This window comes from Humulus lupulus, chromosome 8 (genome assembly GCF_963169125.1).
Source record: "Humulus lupulus chromosome 8, drHumLupu1.1, whole genome shotgun sequence".
Taxonomy (NCBI): domain Eukaryota; kingdom Viridiplantae; phylum Streptophyta; class Magnoliopsida; order Rosales; family Cannabaceae; genus Humulus; species Humulus lupulus.
Window position 1 is genome coordinate 139,895,000 of NC_084800.1, and position 17,836 is coordinate 139,912,835.

Here is a 17,836-nt window from a genome sequence, read left to right on the forward strand (position 1 = left end):
TATTTCACATTTTATACGATGTTTTGAAAGTCGTCGTATGCAGAAGAGGGCGATGTGAAGAAAGAGAGAAAGTAGGGAGGAAAACGTCTCTGCCTTGTTTTATTTTTTTTAAAACACAAATATAATTAGAAATCATTCATCTATAAAAATTGGATATATTTGTAAATAAAAATTTATTAACAATATTAAAATCCAGAAATCATTTCCAAATTGCTATAAAATCAAAGCAAAAATTCCAATTTGTATGAACTCTTTTTTTTTTTTCTACTTGCTTTCGTATAAACTCTTCATTGATATTATATATTTGAATTTAATTTTTATTTTAAATTTATTTATTCTTATTTTAAAATAGTAACATAATTTAAATAAAAATATTCCAAAAATTTCACTAGAACCTTAAACAATTAGATTTGGATGAAAAGTAGTCTCATTCTGTTTTGACAATCACATAATATTTGGTTAAAACTCATCAAATAACTACAAATTATATATGCACTCAAAATATGCACCCAAACATTACACGTAATAATAACCTAATAATTTCTTCTAACTAATCACATTTATATAACTAATCACATTTATATAAGATGAGTCACACTCCTTTAAAAATCAACCTCAAGTTAAAATCAACCTCAAGTTGGTGCACATATTGGGTGGGCATATCATTACTCCAAAATAATATCTATCCCATATTCAATTACAAAAATTCGACCTAAAAGAAAAAAGTGCAAAACCATTAAAAAGGATGGGTGCCTAGTATCAAGAACAGTGAGAATGTACTGAGTTTCGTCCAAGAAAATATCATGAAAACAAGGAATGTGATTATGTGATAGTCATTGTCCCGATGAAAGGACCATTACCCAACTGAACCAACAAATGAGAAAGTGTTCCAAATTCTACATTTTTCTTTTTGTCTTTCCAAAAAAGATATTTCCAATTTATAATTACAAGAATATCACTCCACTTTATATAGGACAATAGTAAAATCTCTCGTGTTCTAGGAAACCACTCAACTTTCACGGCTGACATTTAGCAAAATCAAAAACCAGCCAGCATGTAGCATTCTAAAATTTGCAAGTGAAGAAATATACATTCAAAAACACTAGAATAGTCATTTAAAGTAGAAGAACAACACCAGGGATGGATGGGCCCATCTATTCACCAAAACAGTAAATATTCCTACAACAAGATGAATACCCTCTCTCTCTCTATCTCTCTCTTTGGTGGGGAATCAGTTTCTATATAAATACAAAATCCCCATTGCTAGCACAATTGTAAATAAAAGAATTTTGTAGAGAAGCATAAAAAGAGCACATCATGAGGAAACAAAAAATGGAAAATAGAAGAAAACTCAACTTTTCTCTTTTCTTTTTATAACACACTAGAAGAGAACATCAAACCTGTTGCCATGTAATGGAGTGAAGAAATTTGATCAACTGGCGCTGTCACAGACCCAGTTAAATATTCCATTTGAATGGCCTCTAAATGCAAGCACTTCTCGACTCCTTGAGGAATATCCCAAAGCAGTATGCTGGTTGGCAACAATATAAAATCACATAGAACTGTGAGGAAATTATGTTTCTGGCTTTTCATGTCATACCAGACCATATTCAGAATTCCCTTCTAGTTCTAGGGGTGGATGAGCTGGTGCGAGAGCATTGTACTGGCACAGTTTCAGGATCATACTTTTGTGAAGCAAGGTAGGAAAGCGCTGTGACTACGTCAGCTATTAGAGGTCTCATGGTTGGCTGTTCTTGAACACACATTGCAGCGACAGCAAGAGCTTGGTATAAGCCCCTCACTGGATATTGGCCTTGGAGTGTCGGATCAGCCATCTGTGAAAATTTCCTACGATCTTTAAACAAGGGTCGGGCCTGCAACATTTTTTTTTTCTCTGATGCTTTAGTATTTCAGATAAACCATACATGTCAAGGAAAGACAAAAGTTGATTTAAGCAGCAAAAATATCAAAAGCGACAAAAAGTCATGAACTTCTTACCCATGCAACCAAATTGTGTTCTCCACCAGACCTTGAATTGTCAATTGCCTTTCTACCAGTAATAATTTCAAGTAGAACAACACCAAAGCTATATACATCTGATTTCAACGTGAGCTGACCTGTCATTGCATATTCAGGAGCACAATATCCATAGGTTCCCATCACCCTAGTGGACACATGCGTCTTATCTCCTACAGGACCCAATTTTGCCAGGCCAAAATCAGATAGCTTGGGGTAAAAGCCTTCTCCAAGCAAAATGTTAGAGCATTTTAAATCACGATATATAACAGGGGGGCTTGCTTTATCATGCAAGTACTCCAAGCCCTTAGCAGCACCCGCAGCTATTCTCATTCTTGCATTCCAGTCAAGTCTCTTTTGTTCAGGTGGTAGATCTGGCATGTATTGGTACATGTCAGATGAGCAGTTACCAGTGCAAAAAGGAAGATAAATAATATCATGGTTTCCTAATACTTATGAGCTAACATGTTCCAATGATAGTATATTAATGACAAATGGTTTGCCGTGAAAAATTCCCTATACCTCATAAAGAGCATGATGGGATGATTTGGATCATTTGTTTTAAACGTTTTCTTCAAATCTAACAAGAAATTAAAGAACCAAAAAAAAAATCAACATACTTCACAATACATAAGACTAAATTATTTCAGAATCACCTCACCTTGGAGATTATAACAACCTTCTATGTTTTTAAGGTCTGATCCACTTATACCAAGTCTCATAGATCATTGGCAGGTGCAAGAACAGCGAGTCTTTAAGAGCTAAAGAAACCAATAATTATGAAAGTAGAAATAATGCTAATGCTACACATACCATGTAGATGGTCTTCCAAACATCCTAGTGGCATGTACTCATACACCAAAAGTCTCTGATCTCCATCAGCACAATAGCCAATTAAATTTACAAGATTAGGATGGTGAAGTAAGCTTAGCATTAATACTTCAACAAGGAATTCCCTGTTTCCTTGAAGCCCATTACGGTCAAGCTGCTTGATAGCTACAACCTACACCAAGCAAGAGGACAACTAGAATCCTTAACAAAGTCTTATGTGTTGGCCAAACCCATCATACATGCAGAAAATGTTTGTGTGAATCATATAACCATAGTGAAAAAAGAAACCAAGTCACATCATGTCTTTCCTCAATAAGAAAAGATATATATATATATTTCACAAAGAAAGAACGCATATTACTGCGACAGTTCTTTGCAAACAATCTGGATTTTACTTTATTACCTTGTGAAGATGACATAATTACTAGATACATTTGATTTGAGTATTGTCAATTTAAAAGAGAATTCGGTCATATGTACCCAATTTGCTTGGACATTGTCTAATTTTCATGACCACTTTCTAGTATCTATCATTCCATGAATTATAAAAATGAGGCTTCAGACAACTATATCTTGGACACTCCAAGAATAATACACAACGTTTTAGACAAGAGAAATATCAAACGCAGCAATAGTTAGGAGAGCAAATATATTGTAAGTAGTACTGATTCTGATATCATATGGTGGAGTTAATATCTAGGCAGCGAAGTGAAGACTCATAGAGGTTATGTTTATAGTAGAAAGTATGTCCAAGAATACAGTGGCAATGCTAGTAATCTAGTAGTGGTAGTGGCAGAGGGTCGCATGACATGAATCAATGGCTGCAATAGCAAAGTGTTGTAAATGATACTGTTTTGATGGCTTGGAATATAGGCCAAGAAAATGGATGCAAGAGTAAACAGCCCACTTGTCAATTCTGGGTCAATAAAATATAAGGTGAAATGATTAAACAATAGAATTGAATATGAGAATAACAGGATAGCAAAATAGCAAATACTTTCACCACTATTTGATCACTTACAAAAGTAAAGCCCATATTGAAAGGAGAAAATAACTTGGCAAACCTGACTAGTACTCTCCAAGCGACCTTTATACACTCTACCAAAACCTCCTTCACCCAAAAGACAATCAGCTCTAAAATTCTTTGTTGCAGCTGCCAATTCACGGAATGTAAATGTATGTGCTGCAATATGATCAGAACCCCCATCCTTAGAGCTCTCCTTTCTTGCATCAACTGCTGGGTTCACCTTTGATTTTTCTTCAGGAAGAATAAAAAATAATGAGCAAAAACATTATAAAATTAATTTTTTTCAATTCTTCTCAACAAAAAGATATCAGCAAAATAACCATACTATTCCCATAAACATCAAACAATTCATAACAATCGAGATCTAAATAAGTTTTGAACCCTGTAATCTTTCAAAGCAAGATGGCCTAAAATAATAAGGTAACTAACATTCTTCTAAAAAAAATTAAACTACTTTGTGAGCAAATAGAGTTTTATGAACAAGTTTCATAAACTAATAGGTCTCAATTCTCAAAAATTAAATTGGATCAACCGGCTGGTACTTTTTTTTTTTTTTTTTTTTTGCTGGGGATCAAATTACAAGCTAACCAATAACTATGATCTCCTTGTCTCAATTCCTTTGCTAAATACATTAAATAAATAAAGTCACTTTTTCCCTAAATAATCAAACATTTAATTTAGCACATTGATTTTTTTTTTTTGGCAACCAAATGGATCTCAAATAATAAAGACCGTGTTTACTTATCGGTAATGGGACCATAATATAGATTAGGTAAGTGTTTCCCCTTTTCATCCATTCAATGAGTTTACTTGCACATTTTAACATAAATTTTGGGGAATTCATCTCACATAATTGGTTAAAAAAAATTTGTCAGGCATAATTGGATAAAAAAAATTTGGTCAGGCATAATTGGTTAAATTGAGATAGGTAATTCAATTTTTTATTCTTTCTAATTCCTCTCGAAACTCTTTCCTTTACAAGCCTTTTCTTGTTTTAATCACGAATTAGTACAGATGCCTAAGAAGTAAAAACGTAAAGCAGCCAAAAAAAAAAAAAAACTTGAGCTGAGACTGAGAACAGTTGCACTTGAAATCATAAAAGCCCAACTTAAAATTAAAATTTCTAAATGAAACAACAAAGAATGCAATCGAATAATCAAGGACAGACCCACATCAGCTTAAACTAAATTGTTATCATAACAAGGGTGATGATGGGGTTTGAAGTTGTTTCTCCTATCAAGTTATGTAATTTACTCTCAGATCGCAAGTATGATGGAAGCCGAGAAAAAGATTGATTTCAACAACCAAATCTAAAGGAAATCTATATCACCAAAAAAACAACAACGAAATAACCTAAAAGCAAAATGTAAGAGTGAAACAATAATGTTGTTGAGTAACAGTCGTAGATGAGATACCTGACGTTGATGAGATCTGATCTTCTGGCTTATCACTGTGCTTCTTGGCATTTTTGTTTGATTTTCCAGAACATAAGAACCAACCCATTTGTTTGTTGATGCTAATCTTTGTTTCTCTCTCTTAACTCGGCAAGTGTCCACTGGAGAAGAGAGAAAGGGTTATTTAAAAGAGAGGGCTATTTTTAAATCGTTGTCGTTGTGAACTTTTTGCACGAGTGTCCTTGTGTCTTGTCTTTCGAAAGAGTTCATCCTTACCCAAACTATTATTATTATTATTATTATTATTTTAACTTCATTGTTACTTAATTATATATTTACATAAAAAATTTAATAAAATTGAAAAATATCAGTTTCACAATTATTTTGCCCGATTATTCGGTGATATTATGTATTTTGTTAAATGATAAATCAGATATTGTGTTTTACAAAACGAATCAATAGTATCATTAACTCAAATTTTTTTTCAAACATTTTTTTAATATAACTAAAATAACCTCAATTTAATCCATTAATGAATATATTTAACAATAAAAAACATATTTTAAAATAAAAATGAATTAAATTTATTTTAAAATAATAAAATAAAATAAACAAACTACATCATTAAAATAAATATTTTAATTCCAAAAAAAGATCAAGATATATATTTAAAAAAAAACTAAAATCAATCTTTCTAAAATAAGAATGAAACAAAAACGATACTTTTTAAAATCAAATTTTCTAAAACCACTCAAACCTAATTTTCTAAAAAAAACATGTTAACAAAAAAATTTCTCAAATCGATGATCTAAAAATCAATGATTTTGCCTTCTAGATGACCTTGCCTCTTCTTCTTCTTGCAGCCTTATTCTTCCTACACAAAATCTTTGACCTTGTTGCCTCCTTCTTGTAGGAAAATTACAGATCTAGAAAGTTGGCGAGCTACTGCCATGGCAAAGTTTGGTTAAAGATCGGGAAATCATCCACTCCCGTGACTTGGTTGCAAAGAATCGAATGTTGCAGAATGCGATACTCATTGTTGCAGATATGGATATCATCCTTATTCATGGGGCAAGTGGTGAAAGACGACGCTTGAGAAGAAGGACAACAAATGTGGGGCTGGCATCGGAGAAGGGCGAAGGGCGAAGGACAGTGGGGGGTATCGAGGGTTGGATCTATTTGGATTTTTCTTCTTAGTTTTGCTAGGTTTTTGTTTACTTTTTCACCTTTTTTTATTCATGTTTTTCCTAGTCTTTGTTCATGTGTAGATTTATGTATGAAATTAGGTGTGAAAAAAAGAAATGAATCTTTTATGAGATTTTGATCAAGATTTGCGATGTTGATGGGTGGAAAAAGAAGAAGAAGAGTCGATAAATTGAAGGGAAAAAAAATTAGATTTTTGTTTTAATTCTATTTCGTTTTACTTTTGATAGTTTTATTTAAGATTTCAATTTAATTAATTAAGTTTAAGATACAGATTAAGCTTTAATTTTGTTTTGAGTTTTTATTTAATTTTTTAAATTAAATATTATATTTTTTTAAATTCAAATTTAATTTTTAATATTTAAAATTAATATAATATAATTTAATATTCAATAATAAATTAAATATTTCATTTTTATTTGTTTCTATATTATTAAATTAACTCATTTTATAAAACTGATGGTATTTTGGTCATATTAAAATATATTTAGCTAAAATCTAGTCCAGTACTATTTTGATTCATTTTGCAAAACACGAGATCTGATTTGTTATTTAACAAAACAGAAGGACCAATAAGTGTTCAGACAAAACACAGGGTCAAACTAGTATTTTCCTTATTAAAATACACATTATACTCAAATAAAATATTAAAATTTCTCAAAAACAAATTTAAAATAAATGGCTTATTAATCGAAAAATTCTCCAATCTAATCCACCTTTTGTTATTATGATCTCAATTTCAAATTTTGTACGTTTAAATCCCCAACCTCTTAAAAGTTAACATCGTTAGTCCTTTTTCACTTTTCCATCTAATTTTTCTGTTAAAAAATTAAGGTTTTGTGGCAAAAATCCCTAATCTATACATCATTTTACACTTAGGTCTCTAACTTTTAATTTTGGCATTTTTTCCCAAACAAATATAACTTCAAATTTATTGAAAAAAATACATTTCATAATTATTTTGAGTTCATAAATACATGAGATTTATTAAAATATTTCAACAATAATCAAATTATTTTTTAAATGTGTTTTTAGCATAGTTTCAATAAATATTTGTTAATATATCTAATGACAATTTCAATAATTTTATAAGTTTATACATTTTTGGATTTGTGTTTTGTCTCATTACTTGTTTGGACGTTGTGTTTTGTCTTACCAGTTTTGAGCCTATGTTTTGAAAAATTACCTTTTTGATCCTGTACTTTGTAAAATGGTTCAAATAGACTCATAAACCTGATTTTGATAAAAAAAAAATTGAACTATAATTACAAATAATTTACCAAAATAATAACTACGAACAAAAGCACAACCATTCAGCCTAACAATTGTGTTGTTATATTAATTTTTTTTCATTAAAATTGAGTTTATGGGTCTATTTGAACCATTTTACAAAACACAAGGTCTAAAAAGTAATTTATCAAATCACAAAGTCAAAACAGGAAAAACACATGGTCCAAAAATGTATAAACACTAATTATATTATAAATTATTCAAAAATTTACAAGATAAAATTATAAATATATTTTTTTTTTTAATTCACAATAATTAAATCACAAAGTTATGTCGACATTATTATTTTTATTATTTAGAGTTTATTAGAAAATATCAAAATTTATAGTTAGAGACTTATATGCAAAATGATGTATGGAATAAGGATTTTTGCCACAAAAACTTAATTTTTTAACAAGACAATTAGATGGAAAAGTGAAAAGGACTAATGATGCTAACTTTTTTAAAGGTTGGGGATTTAAATGCAAAAATTTGAAGTTGGGAACCTAGTTACAACTGAGTTTCTCAAGTCTAAGATGTATTTACAATTTTACAGAGTTTCTGTAAGTAAATGTTTGCATTCCCCTCTAAATAACACAACAAATCCTTTATTTATAGGCTCACTAGCATTACAATGTTAATAATGGACCCTAATAGAGTCTCAGGCTTATTAATAATAAAAAAAATTACATAGAAAATGGTGAAAAATGTTAGAATTATTGTCATAAAAGCATGTAAAGATATTTTATTGATTTAAATAAAAGTACAGTTTTATTATTTTTTAATGTTTGAATTAATTATATTTAATCAAGAAAATTCCTTATTCATGATAATATGATTTTGTATTTGCACGAGAGAATTAAAATCATATATAATGAATAAAATAGATAGTAACATATCAAAGTAATAAATTTTTAATGAATGGTTACTACTACGGTTTACTGAGCATACGATATGCGAGTGATCTAGATTCGGATTACTGATGTGGATAGACATCTTAGTAAATGTGTTGTATATAATACAAATTATATACGAGAGGACCAATGAGAATTAATTATCTTTATAAACTTGTCGTTTGACATAAATATTTAATTCTTATCATAATAGATGATCATTTGTAGATCAGTATAAATCCTGAGTATTCATGAACTCCTGTTTGTGTTTATTGGATCTTTTAATTCACTCGTTAAGGTTTCTTAGTATAATGAGGCTAATAACTTTTGTTTTGGAGATTCAATATCATGAATGGCTGGGAATATGATTTACAATAATTGAATACATACTTTCCTAACAGATCGAATATTGGTTCCCTTAAGGGTTAATTCTGGAACTTAATAGTTATTGAGCTCAAATCTCTAATATGATTATAGATTAATTATTCGCTAGTGAATTAATGGTACTTAAGGATCAAGAGGTAATTAGTAGGGTAAAATTGTAATATTGACTACCTCTAATTAACGAACCAACAAATGGAGGACATAACTACATTTATTGATTATATCAATGGACTACAAGAGAAAACTATGTAAATATAATTCTATAAATACTTAGTGCAATTCAATATTTATAGTGGAATGATCATGGAATTAATAAATAAGATTATTAGATTAAATAGTTTAATTAATAATCTGGTTTATTGGAGCTTCGTATTATAGGTTCATAATCCCTAAATCACCTCAGTCCTACACTATCAAGGGTAAGGATGTCAAAAGAAAGATTTGTAGAGAGGACTTGATTGCAAATGAATTAATTTTCTAGGGCAAGGAAATAATTATGTGATAATTACAGGCAATTAATTAATTACTTAAATATATAGTTTTTATTTTGAAAAACTATACGTTAAAATAAATATGAATCATGTTTGGATTAATATAAAGAGAGATTAATAATTATCTTATTTATAATAATATATTTATTTATTTAAAACTGATATTTCAAGATAAAGTTAATTTTGAATTAACTGATATTTATTTTGGGATAAATATATTGTCTTAAATATTTATTAAATGAAACATGAGAAAATTAGGGAATACCCTAATGTGGCTCACGCTACTCACTGTATTGCATAGTGAGTGACACATACAAAGGGATTTCCTATCCCTGGGATTTGAATTTTGAATTTCAAATAATTTGTTTATTTAATTATTCTTTTTTAAATATGATTTAAATTAAATAATTAAAAAATGTTATAACTGATCAATGTTATTTTAAATAAAATAAAGATTAATTAAATTAGTTAATTATCTTTATAAACCTGAAAATAAGCAATTCTTTTCAAGAAGTGATTTTCATAGATTGTGGGACACTCTTTCTGAAAAAGAAAGCGAGAGTTTTTTTAAACTTGAAAAAATATTCAATACATCTTCTCTCAATCAAACATTTCTAGATTTCATGTGTTGAGTACATCTAGAAAGTCCTAAATCAACATTTTGAATCCTACGTGCCCACACATATTCTTGTGTGTTTGATGATTGGTCTGAAAGATCAAGGTGTGAGCTTTCAGAATCTGGATTGGAAGATCATTGATTTAAACAAAAAGATTTGTGGATACTTGATAGGCTTCAAGATGTAATCTCTAATATATTTTATGTGATTTAATATATCTATATATGTATGATCCTGGCTGGTATAAATAAAATTTTCAAAACCCTATTTCCGTTGCATAACTCTAATTTACACTTTTAATACCAAAAGAAAAATACATGTAAAATTCTTATATTCGCAATAAGCTACTTTTGTACTGCATGTTTGACCTTATGCTCGACCATCTATATATCAATCAACCATATGTCGACCAAATAAAAATGAGAGTCCTACATTGCTAACTATTCTATCTTTTAATCTGTTTTTCTTAGTCATTATATACCGGGAAGTGTTTATGTCATCAATGTTGTACTATTGACACATGTCCTTAATAAATTCCATGTCATCATTGATGGAAATATGGCCACCAAATGGAGTGTGGACCACTTGAAGCATCACTTGGTCCAATAACAAGAGCAAGAGCAAAGAGATTCAAGGATGCATTGAACGAGATGAAGTAAGAGAATTGGGCTCAAGCCAATTCGTGCAGGCTAATGGAACAAGGCCCACATGTTCAACAAAGATGCGTCAACACCCTTCAAGTTCCAGAATAATCCAACCGAGGAAATTCAAATATTTAGTGGGATTAAATTCAAATATTGTGTTGGGATTAGTTTCTATTTTTATAACACAAATAAGACATGTACCATTTATTTTATTTTCCTTTTTAGTGTCTTTTATATGGGCGTGTATCTTGGAGGGAAAGAAATTTGGAAGTTTCCTTTTTTTGTTTTAGGCAACATCCTTATTTTTTTTTTTGTTCTATTTAGGGTAGTTTCCTTTTTTGTTTTGATTTTGTTTTTGGTACTTTCCCATTCATGTTATGAGAGAAATTAAAAGCTTGTAAAACCTATAAATAGACTATTTCATTCAATAAAAAATATAGAATACTTTTGATAAAATAATGTGAGAGTAAATTTCTCTTTGGTTCTTTGAAAAACTTTCGAACTTATCAAATTTTTGTATGTGGCGTTCATGCTCTAACTTATCAATCAATTTTCCATTCCTTGATTGTGGTGTCTTTCCTATACCAAGGTTCACATATCTTTATAGGTTTTGGGTTGCGGTCATCTAAATCTGTAGTAGAATGGTCCTAGGAATTTATTTTCGTTACGAATTTTGTCACGAGTTAGCGTGATTAGTATCATTTGGTATCAAAGTCAGGTTCTAGTCTCAGATTTGCCTATCCTTTATTGCATTTTTGTTCTTTATTGTGTTTATCTCATATCTTAATCCTAACTTTCTTCTTCATTCATAGTTCATTATATATATATAAATCACATCTTTCTATTTTCTTTCTTTTATTCTGTTTCTATTCAAGTCTGATTGTATAATCTTGTTCTCTTTCAACTATTCTTATTCATCCCTACAAGTTACAAAGTTGGGTCATTCTTTTTGGTTGTCTTATGTTCTTGATTGTTTTATCATACTACAACAAAAAAAAATCAACAAAAAACTAAAAACAAAAGTATTTGGAGCAAGAAAAAAAGTTTGGGAACACTTCTTAGAAATCTTTTATTCTTTTTATGTGATTCATGTTAAAGGCAGCCTAAATTTGATATTACCCCATTATGTGAAAATTTCCTCAAAATTTTTATTATGTATTTTTTGAATCCTACTCCATGTGTGATCATTATTGTAACGACCCAAAATCATTAATAAGGCTTAAGGGCCTTGATTAGCGTGTCGGGAGAGCATAATGGGTTTATGTGTGATTTTAATGATTAGATGCATGACTATATGATTATGTGAATGTATGGTTATGTGAAATGCATGTTTATGAGTATTAAATATGCATGTGGGCCTTGTTTAGTTTATAAGGGCATATTTGTAATTTTGGTCCGTTGATGGCATAAATGTGATTATATGTGATAAATTGTTGAGACCACATTATTATGTGGATATATTTGCAGTATATGGCTCGAGACGGTCCTAGTGAACGGATTGGCGAGATAGTCACGATGGGGATTTATACCCGGCTCGGGGGAGCCTGGGAGTATTTTCGAGAATTTAGAAAATATATCAGGGATTATTAGACATTAAGTAAATAATTAGTGATTAATTGGATGACGGGATTTAAGTGGTAAATATTAGGAGCACTCGAGGAATTAGAGGGAATTGAGAACAAATGACTATTATATCCTTAGATTGAGTAAATGATTAGTTTTATTTGGGAGGGCAAAATAGTCATTTCCTATGTTTAAGGATTTACTCAACATTTTGTAGAACAAAACAGAAGGATAGGGAATAATCCAAGGAAAGAAAGAAGGAAAAAAGGCTCTTAGCACTCTCTCTCTCTCACATCTATCACGATTCTTTCTCTCTCACTCTCCATAGAGGGAAGTTGAAGCCAAGAAGCAAGAAGGGGCCTAGGTTTGTCTTTGGGGCTGGTGATCTTTGAAGATTTGGAGGAGAATCAAGCTGGAATTGGAGCTAGAAAACAGAGGAAAAATTCAGGGTATTGAGCTAAGTTGGTGTGAAGGTTTCTGCTGGAAGCTGGGTCACAATTTGAGGTAAGAATATTGCTTTAATCTCTGTGTTTTGCTGAGTAGTTTAGGTTGAATTTTGAGTTATTGAGTATGGATTGAGTGATGAATTTGGCTGAGCTTGTGAGGTGATAATAGCTGATGAATTTGGTTAATGATTTTAGTTTTGTGGCTAAGGTTTTGAGGATTAAAATAGGTGATTTGTTCTTGAATTCGTGGTTGGATTGGTGTTGAATTGAGGGTTTGTGTTGGGAAAATCCTGGGTTGTGTTGGTGTTCTTGGCTTGGGAGAAGGAGGAGGAAAAGCCCAGTTTTTCTGGGTTTGAAGGGGGCATGCCGCGACCCAGCCTGGGGGCACCGCGGCGCATGTGGCCCTTCTAGCCTGGCTTGCTCTCTGACTTGGGGGTGCGCCGCGACTCACTAGGCCAAGTCGCGGCCCGTCTCCCCTTTTGGCTGTGGTGCTTGCTCTCTGACTTGGGGCAAGTCACGACTCATTTAGCCAAGTCGTGACCCACCTATGGTTTTTAGCCTTAGAATCGTTTTAGGGATTGTTAGGGCTCGAGGGTTTGAACCTAGGCACTCGAGACAATTTTCTACTACCCAATTTAGTAGAAATGGAGGTCTCGGAGGCTAGTTTATGTCATCTAGGTATTTATTTTGATTGGAATTTGATAAATAACATTGGGCCATGTGACTAGGTTTATCGCCAATGCTCGAGGCTAAGGACCGTGCTCGGAACCAGTTCACCTTCTCCGCTCGGAATCAAAGGTAAGAAAACTGCACCCGTTTGTGTGGCTATGTTGGGACTAAGGTTGTCTATATTTGAATACAAATGTTGTATGATTATGATATGCCATGGGAGCATGAAATAAATGACCTAAGAGTGTCGGGACTAATATTTGCGCATAGGATGCAGCTCGGCCACTGAGAGCTGAGGTTAGCTAAATAATCATTGAGCTTGGCCTAAGCGAGCCGGAGTCAGTGGGTTAAATAGAGGGTGCGGCCTAAGGACGTTGAACCTGAGTATTGTATGATGATTATGTAATGTTTACTATTATTAACTTGTTGCTTATAGCTTGTTGAATATTGGGTTAAATGGCTTGTGATTCGTTGATGTCCAGTGCTGGTTATGTGTCTGTCATAATGTGTTGAATACCTGGTTAACTGCCTTATTAATCATTGATTGTATGTATTATTTATGCTATGCTATATGGTTTTCTTGCTGGGCCTCGGCTCACGGGTGCAACGTGGTGCAGGTAAAGGCAAGGGTAAGGTAGACCAATCCTGAGTTGGAGAGCTCTGGGGGCGGAATGTACATAGTCAGCTGCTCGCCCGCCACGACCGAGGGATAGTACAGGGACAGGAAAACCTAAAATGCGTATTGTTCCATTAGAGTGGCTTGTGAATGTATATGACTTTTGAAATTTTGTAATTGTCCTTTAAATCCTATTTTTGGGATCCCATGTACGAAACGTTTAACTAAATGAAAATTTATCTATTTATGACCAAAATCTTTTAACCCTAACTCGATTATGTTTTAAGGTAACATTTTCAACTAAACGACTTGATTAGCAAGTTTTGCACATTTATAAACACATAGTGTAACGGTCTTGGTTATCTAGGGCGTTACAATTATATTCTTGCTTTTGGAATCTAAACTTGGTTGATGTTGTTTGGGTGTGGATTACTACTTAAAAATATTATTCTTATTTGATTAGTTTGATAAGAACTTTTGAGAAATTAAGAGCGAAAAAAGGCAAGACTGGTGAGCATATAAGAGGGTAAAAAACAAATTAAATTATGAGTGTAAACATGAGTGCAATTGAGAGATACATAAACTTTGAGTGAAACACATGAGGGAATGAAGTGACGAGTCTCTTATATTGTTATCATTACTAACTTTTTTTCTTTGTAGCAAATATGTATAAAGAAACTTCTTCAGAACATGCATCTAGCAAGGTTGACAAGAAGTTAACGATGGAGGCATTGACAAGAGAGATGGGGAGGTTGATTAGGGCAGAGATGGAACTCATTCATGACAGGATAGAACGAGTAGAAAACACATGTGTTGAACCACCCGTGTGTATAAGGGGGAGAGAATTCAACCAAGGAGAGTTAGGATAGAGGAGCATAAGTTGAAAGGGTTTGAAGAGGAAGATTGTAATGCCCTGGTTAGCCAAGATCGTTACACTGTGTATTTTAAATAGTGCTTAACTCGCTAAATGAGTCATTAGACAATAAACGTGCATCTAAATGTGATTAATGGTCAAGGGTTAAAAAAATTGGTCCAAAGGAACGGATATTTCATTAAAACGTTAAGTTGTTCATGGTATCCCACAATAAACATTTACAAAGTTGTTTAAAGTTCCTAAAGGTCATTACAGCTCAAAAGTTCCTAAGCGGCAAAAATAGGGTTTAACCTTAGTTCCTTTGAGAAACCTTGCCCGTGGTGGTCAAGTGGCCACATATGTACACGTTTCCACCTAAGTTCTCCAACACATGGCTGGTCCAACTTTCCTTTCCCTTTACCTGCACCACATAGCACTCGTGAGCCAAGGCCCAACAAGAAAACTTAAACATGCTCATAAGCAGTTAATAACACATTTCCAAATCAGAATAAACATGCCCAATTGTAATAACCTTACTCATGCATGCATACCATTCATATTAATGACTACAATGTCATATGGGACCAGATGCCCTAATTAAATGATTGACTGAATCATATAAGGGCCCATTGCCCAAGTTACATGATTAATAAACCACATTGGGGCCCAACCCTAGTGTAACGCCCCATGTCGCTATGGCTGCTTCCTGGAAAGACGACTGGCCCTGCAAACCAACATGAGTCTTTCCAATGTGCTTTGTCCTTACTCGCACGCTTCCTAGGAAAACTTCCTAAGAGGTCACCCATCTTGAGACTACTCCAGGTCAAGCATGCTTAACTTTGGAGTTCCCAAGTGATGGGCTATTGAAAAGAAGATGCATCTTGTTGGCATAAGTAATACCCATCAATCCATTTAAGCCCTCTCCAACTGTGTATTCCCATACCTACATAGTCTTAGAATCATCACACTTGACCTTCCCCAGGCGATGTGGGATTGCACAACTTTTACCCGATCTTTCCCCCTGTGGATCACGGGATTTTAACTGTCACAATCACCCCTCCTTAGGGGTCTGACGTCCCCATCGGCCACACTTTCGACTGGGTCAAGGCTCTAATACCATTTGTAATGCCCCACGTCATTATGGCTGCTTCTTGGAATGACGACTGACCCTGCAAACCAACACAAGTTTTTCCAGCGTGCTTTGTCTTCACTCACACGCTTCTTGGGAAAACTTCCCAAGAGGTCACCCATCATGAGACTACTCCAAGTCAAGCCCGCTTAACTTTGGAGTTCTCAAGTGATGAGCTACCGAAAAGAAGATCCATCTTGTTGGCATAGGTAGTACCCATCAATCCATTTAAGCCCTCTTCAACTGTGTAGTCCCATACCTACATAGTCTTAGAATCATCACACTTGACCTTTCCCAGGCGATGTGGGATTGCAAAGCTTTTACCCAGTCTTTCCCCTTACGGATCATGAGATTCTGACTATCACATCTAGGATATAGGACTAATAAGTCACCCAAGGGCCCATTGCCCTATCCTTTGAATAACCAGCCTTAGAGCTGGCCTAGCGTACCTAGCGCTTTAGTTTTCTACGAGCATTGGGTGAGACAAGCATATAATGCACTCTTGATTAGGTCTAACCATATCGATCAACATTCAACACGATATTGCCTCCCTTGACTCATAAGTCAATGCTTTTCGACCAGCGCTCAGCGCTATTGTCGTCCTTGACTGAAAAGTCAATGCTTTTCGACCAGCGCTCAACGCTATTGCCGTTCTTGACTCATAAGCCAAGCCTTTCCAAATTATACAATGCTAACAAGCATTCATCGCATAAAAAATATCCATGTACAGAGCACTCAACATGCTTAATCAATAATTCACATGCATAATCATAATCATGCGCATTTACAAGGGTCCAAGCCCTAATCAAATTTGCATTCAACATTCGGGCCAAGCCCTATTCAAGTACATCACATAATGGGTGCAGTTTTCTTACCTCAGGTTCGAGTGTAAAATAAATAAGAATGACCCTTGAGCACGATCCTGATCTCGAGCCCTTAGCGATAACCTAGTAACAACCAAGTATAGAATCTCATAAAAAAAATGAGTAAATAAAGGCTTCTTGATTGAGTCCTCACCTCCGAGACGTCGAATCCTACTAAACCGGGTAGTAAAATCGATCCCGAGCCCTTAGGTTTAAGTTCCCATCACTAAAAACCTGTTTTGGCCAAATTTCCTATTTTTAGCCGCGACCCCAAGCCTTTGAGCCATAAACCACTCAAGTTAAGGGCCTAAAGCCATTTCTACCTACACCTGTGCCACGATGCACCCTAATAGGCGCCACAACCCAAATAGCCTAGTAGCCCCCTGTAACGCCCTACTTCCTTAGAGCCATTACTAAGTGAGTTTTAAACGTGCATTTAACTCCCTAATTGAGGTTTTAGGTCAAAAGTGTAATTAAATCATAAGCAGTCAAATAAACTTTGAAAATAATTCCATTTACTATAAATCATTAAGTGTTTGACACTTGGGATCCCAAGATACTGTTTAGAAATATTTACAACATATAATTACAAATCAAGTCGACTAGACAACAAAATCTAGGTTTTAATACAACCATCTCCCACAAACCACTGGCTGTGGCAGCCAGGCAGGCCAAACATGTACACGTTGCTTCACGCTCTCCATACTCATGGTTGGTTAACTTTCCCCTTGCCCTTACCTGCACCACAGAGCACCCGTGAGTCGAAGCTCAGCAAGAAAACCCTCACAAGCAGATAACATATGCATAACAAACACTTAGCATATAATCAGGCCACCAATAGGCTAAACACATACGACCATGCCATCCCAGGCGCTTTACCAGGCCCTGGGTTCGCGGTCCACACCGTGAGGATATCCCAGGTATCCTT

At 33.6% G+C, this 17,836-nt stretch overlaps 1 protein-coding gene across 3 annotated transcripts; it reads right to left on the reverse strand.

The window, feature by feature from the left end:
- Positions 1-1,070: 1,070 nt before the first annotated feature.
- Positions 1,071-6,493, reverse strand: LOC133798510 (probable serine/threonine-protein kinase PBL7). Of its 3 annotated transcripts, none has more exons than XM_062236826.1 (6): positions 6,114-6,493; positions 5,290-5,429; positions 3,912-4,105; positions 2,830-3,019; positions 1,999-2,390; positions 1,071-1,874 (listed from the first exon to the last, which is right to left on the reverse strand). In XM_062236826.1, the coding sequence occupies exons 2-6, from the start codon at positions 5,375-5,377 to the stop codon at positions 1,611-1,613; spliced, it is 1,128 nt and encodes a 375-aa protein (XP_062092810.1). In that variant the 5' UTR covers positions 5,378-5,429; positions 6,114-6,493; the 3' UTR covers positions 1,071-1,610. The 3 variants fall into 3 exon arrangements, with proteins under 3 accessions (XP_062092810.1, XP_062092811.1, XP_062092809.1); XM_062236827.1 differs by having other exon boundaries at positions 6,109-6,493; XM_062236825.1 differs by lacking the exon at positions 6,114-6,493 and having other exon boundaries at positions 5,290-5,703.
- Positions 6,494-17,836: the final 11,343 nt, after the last annotated feature.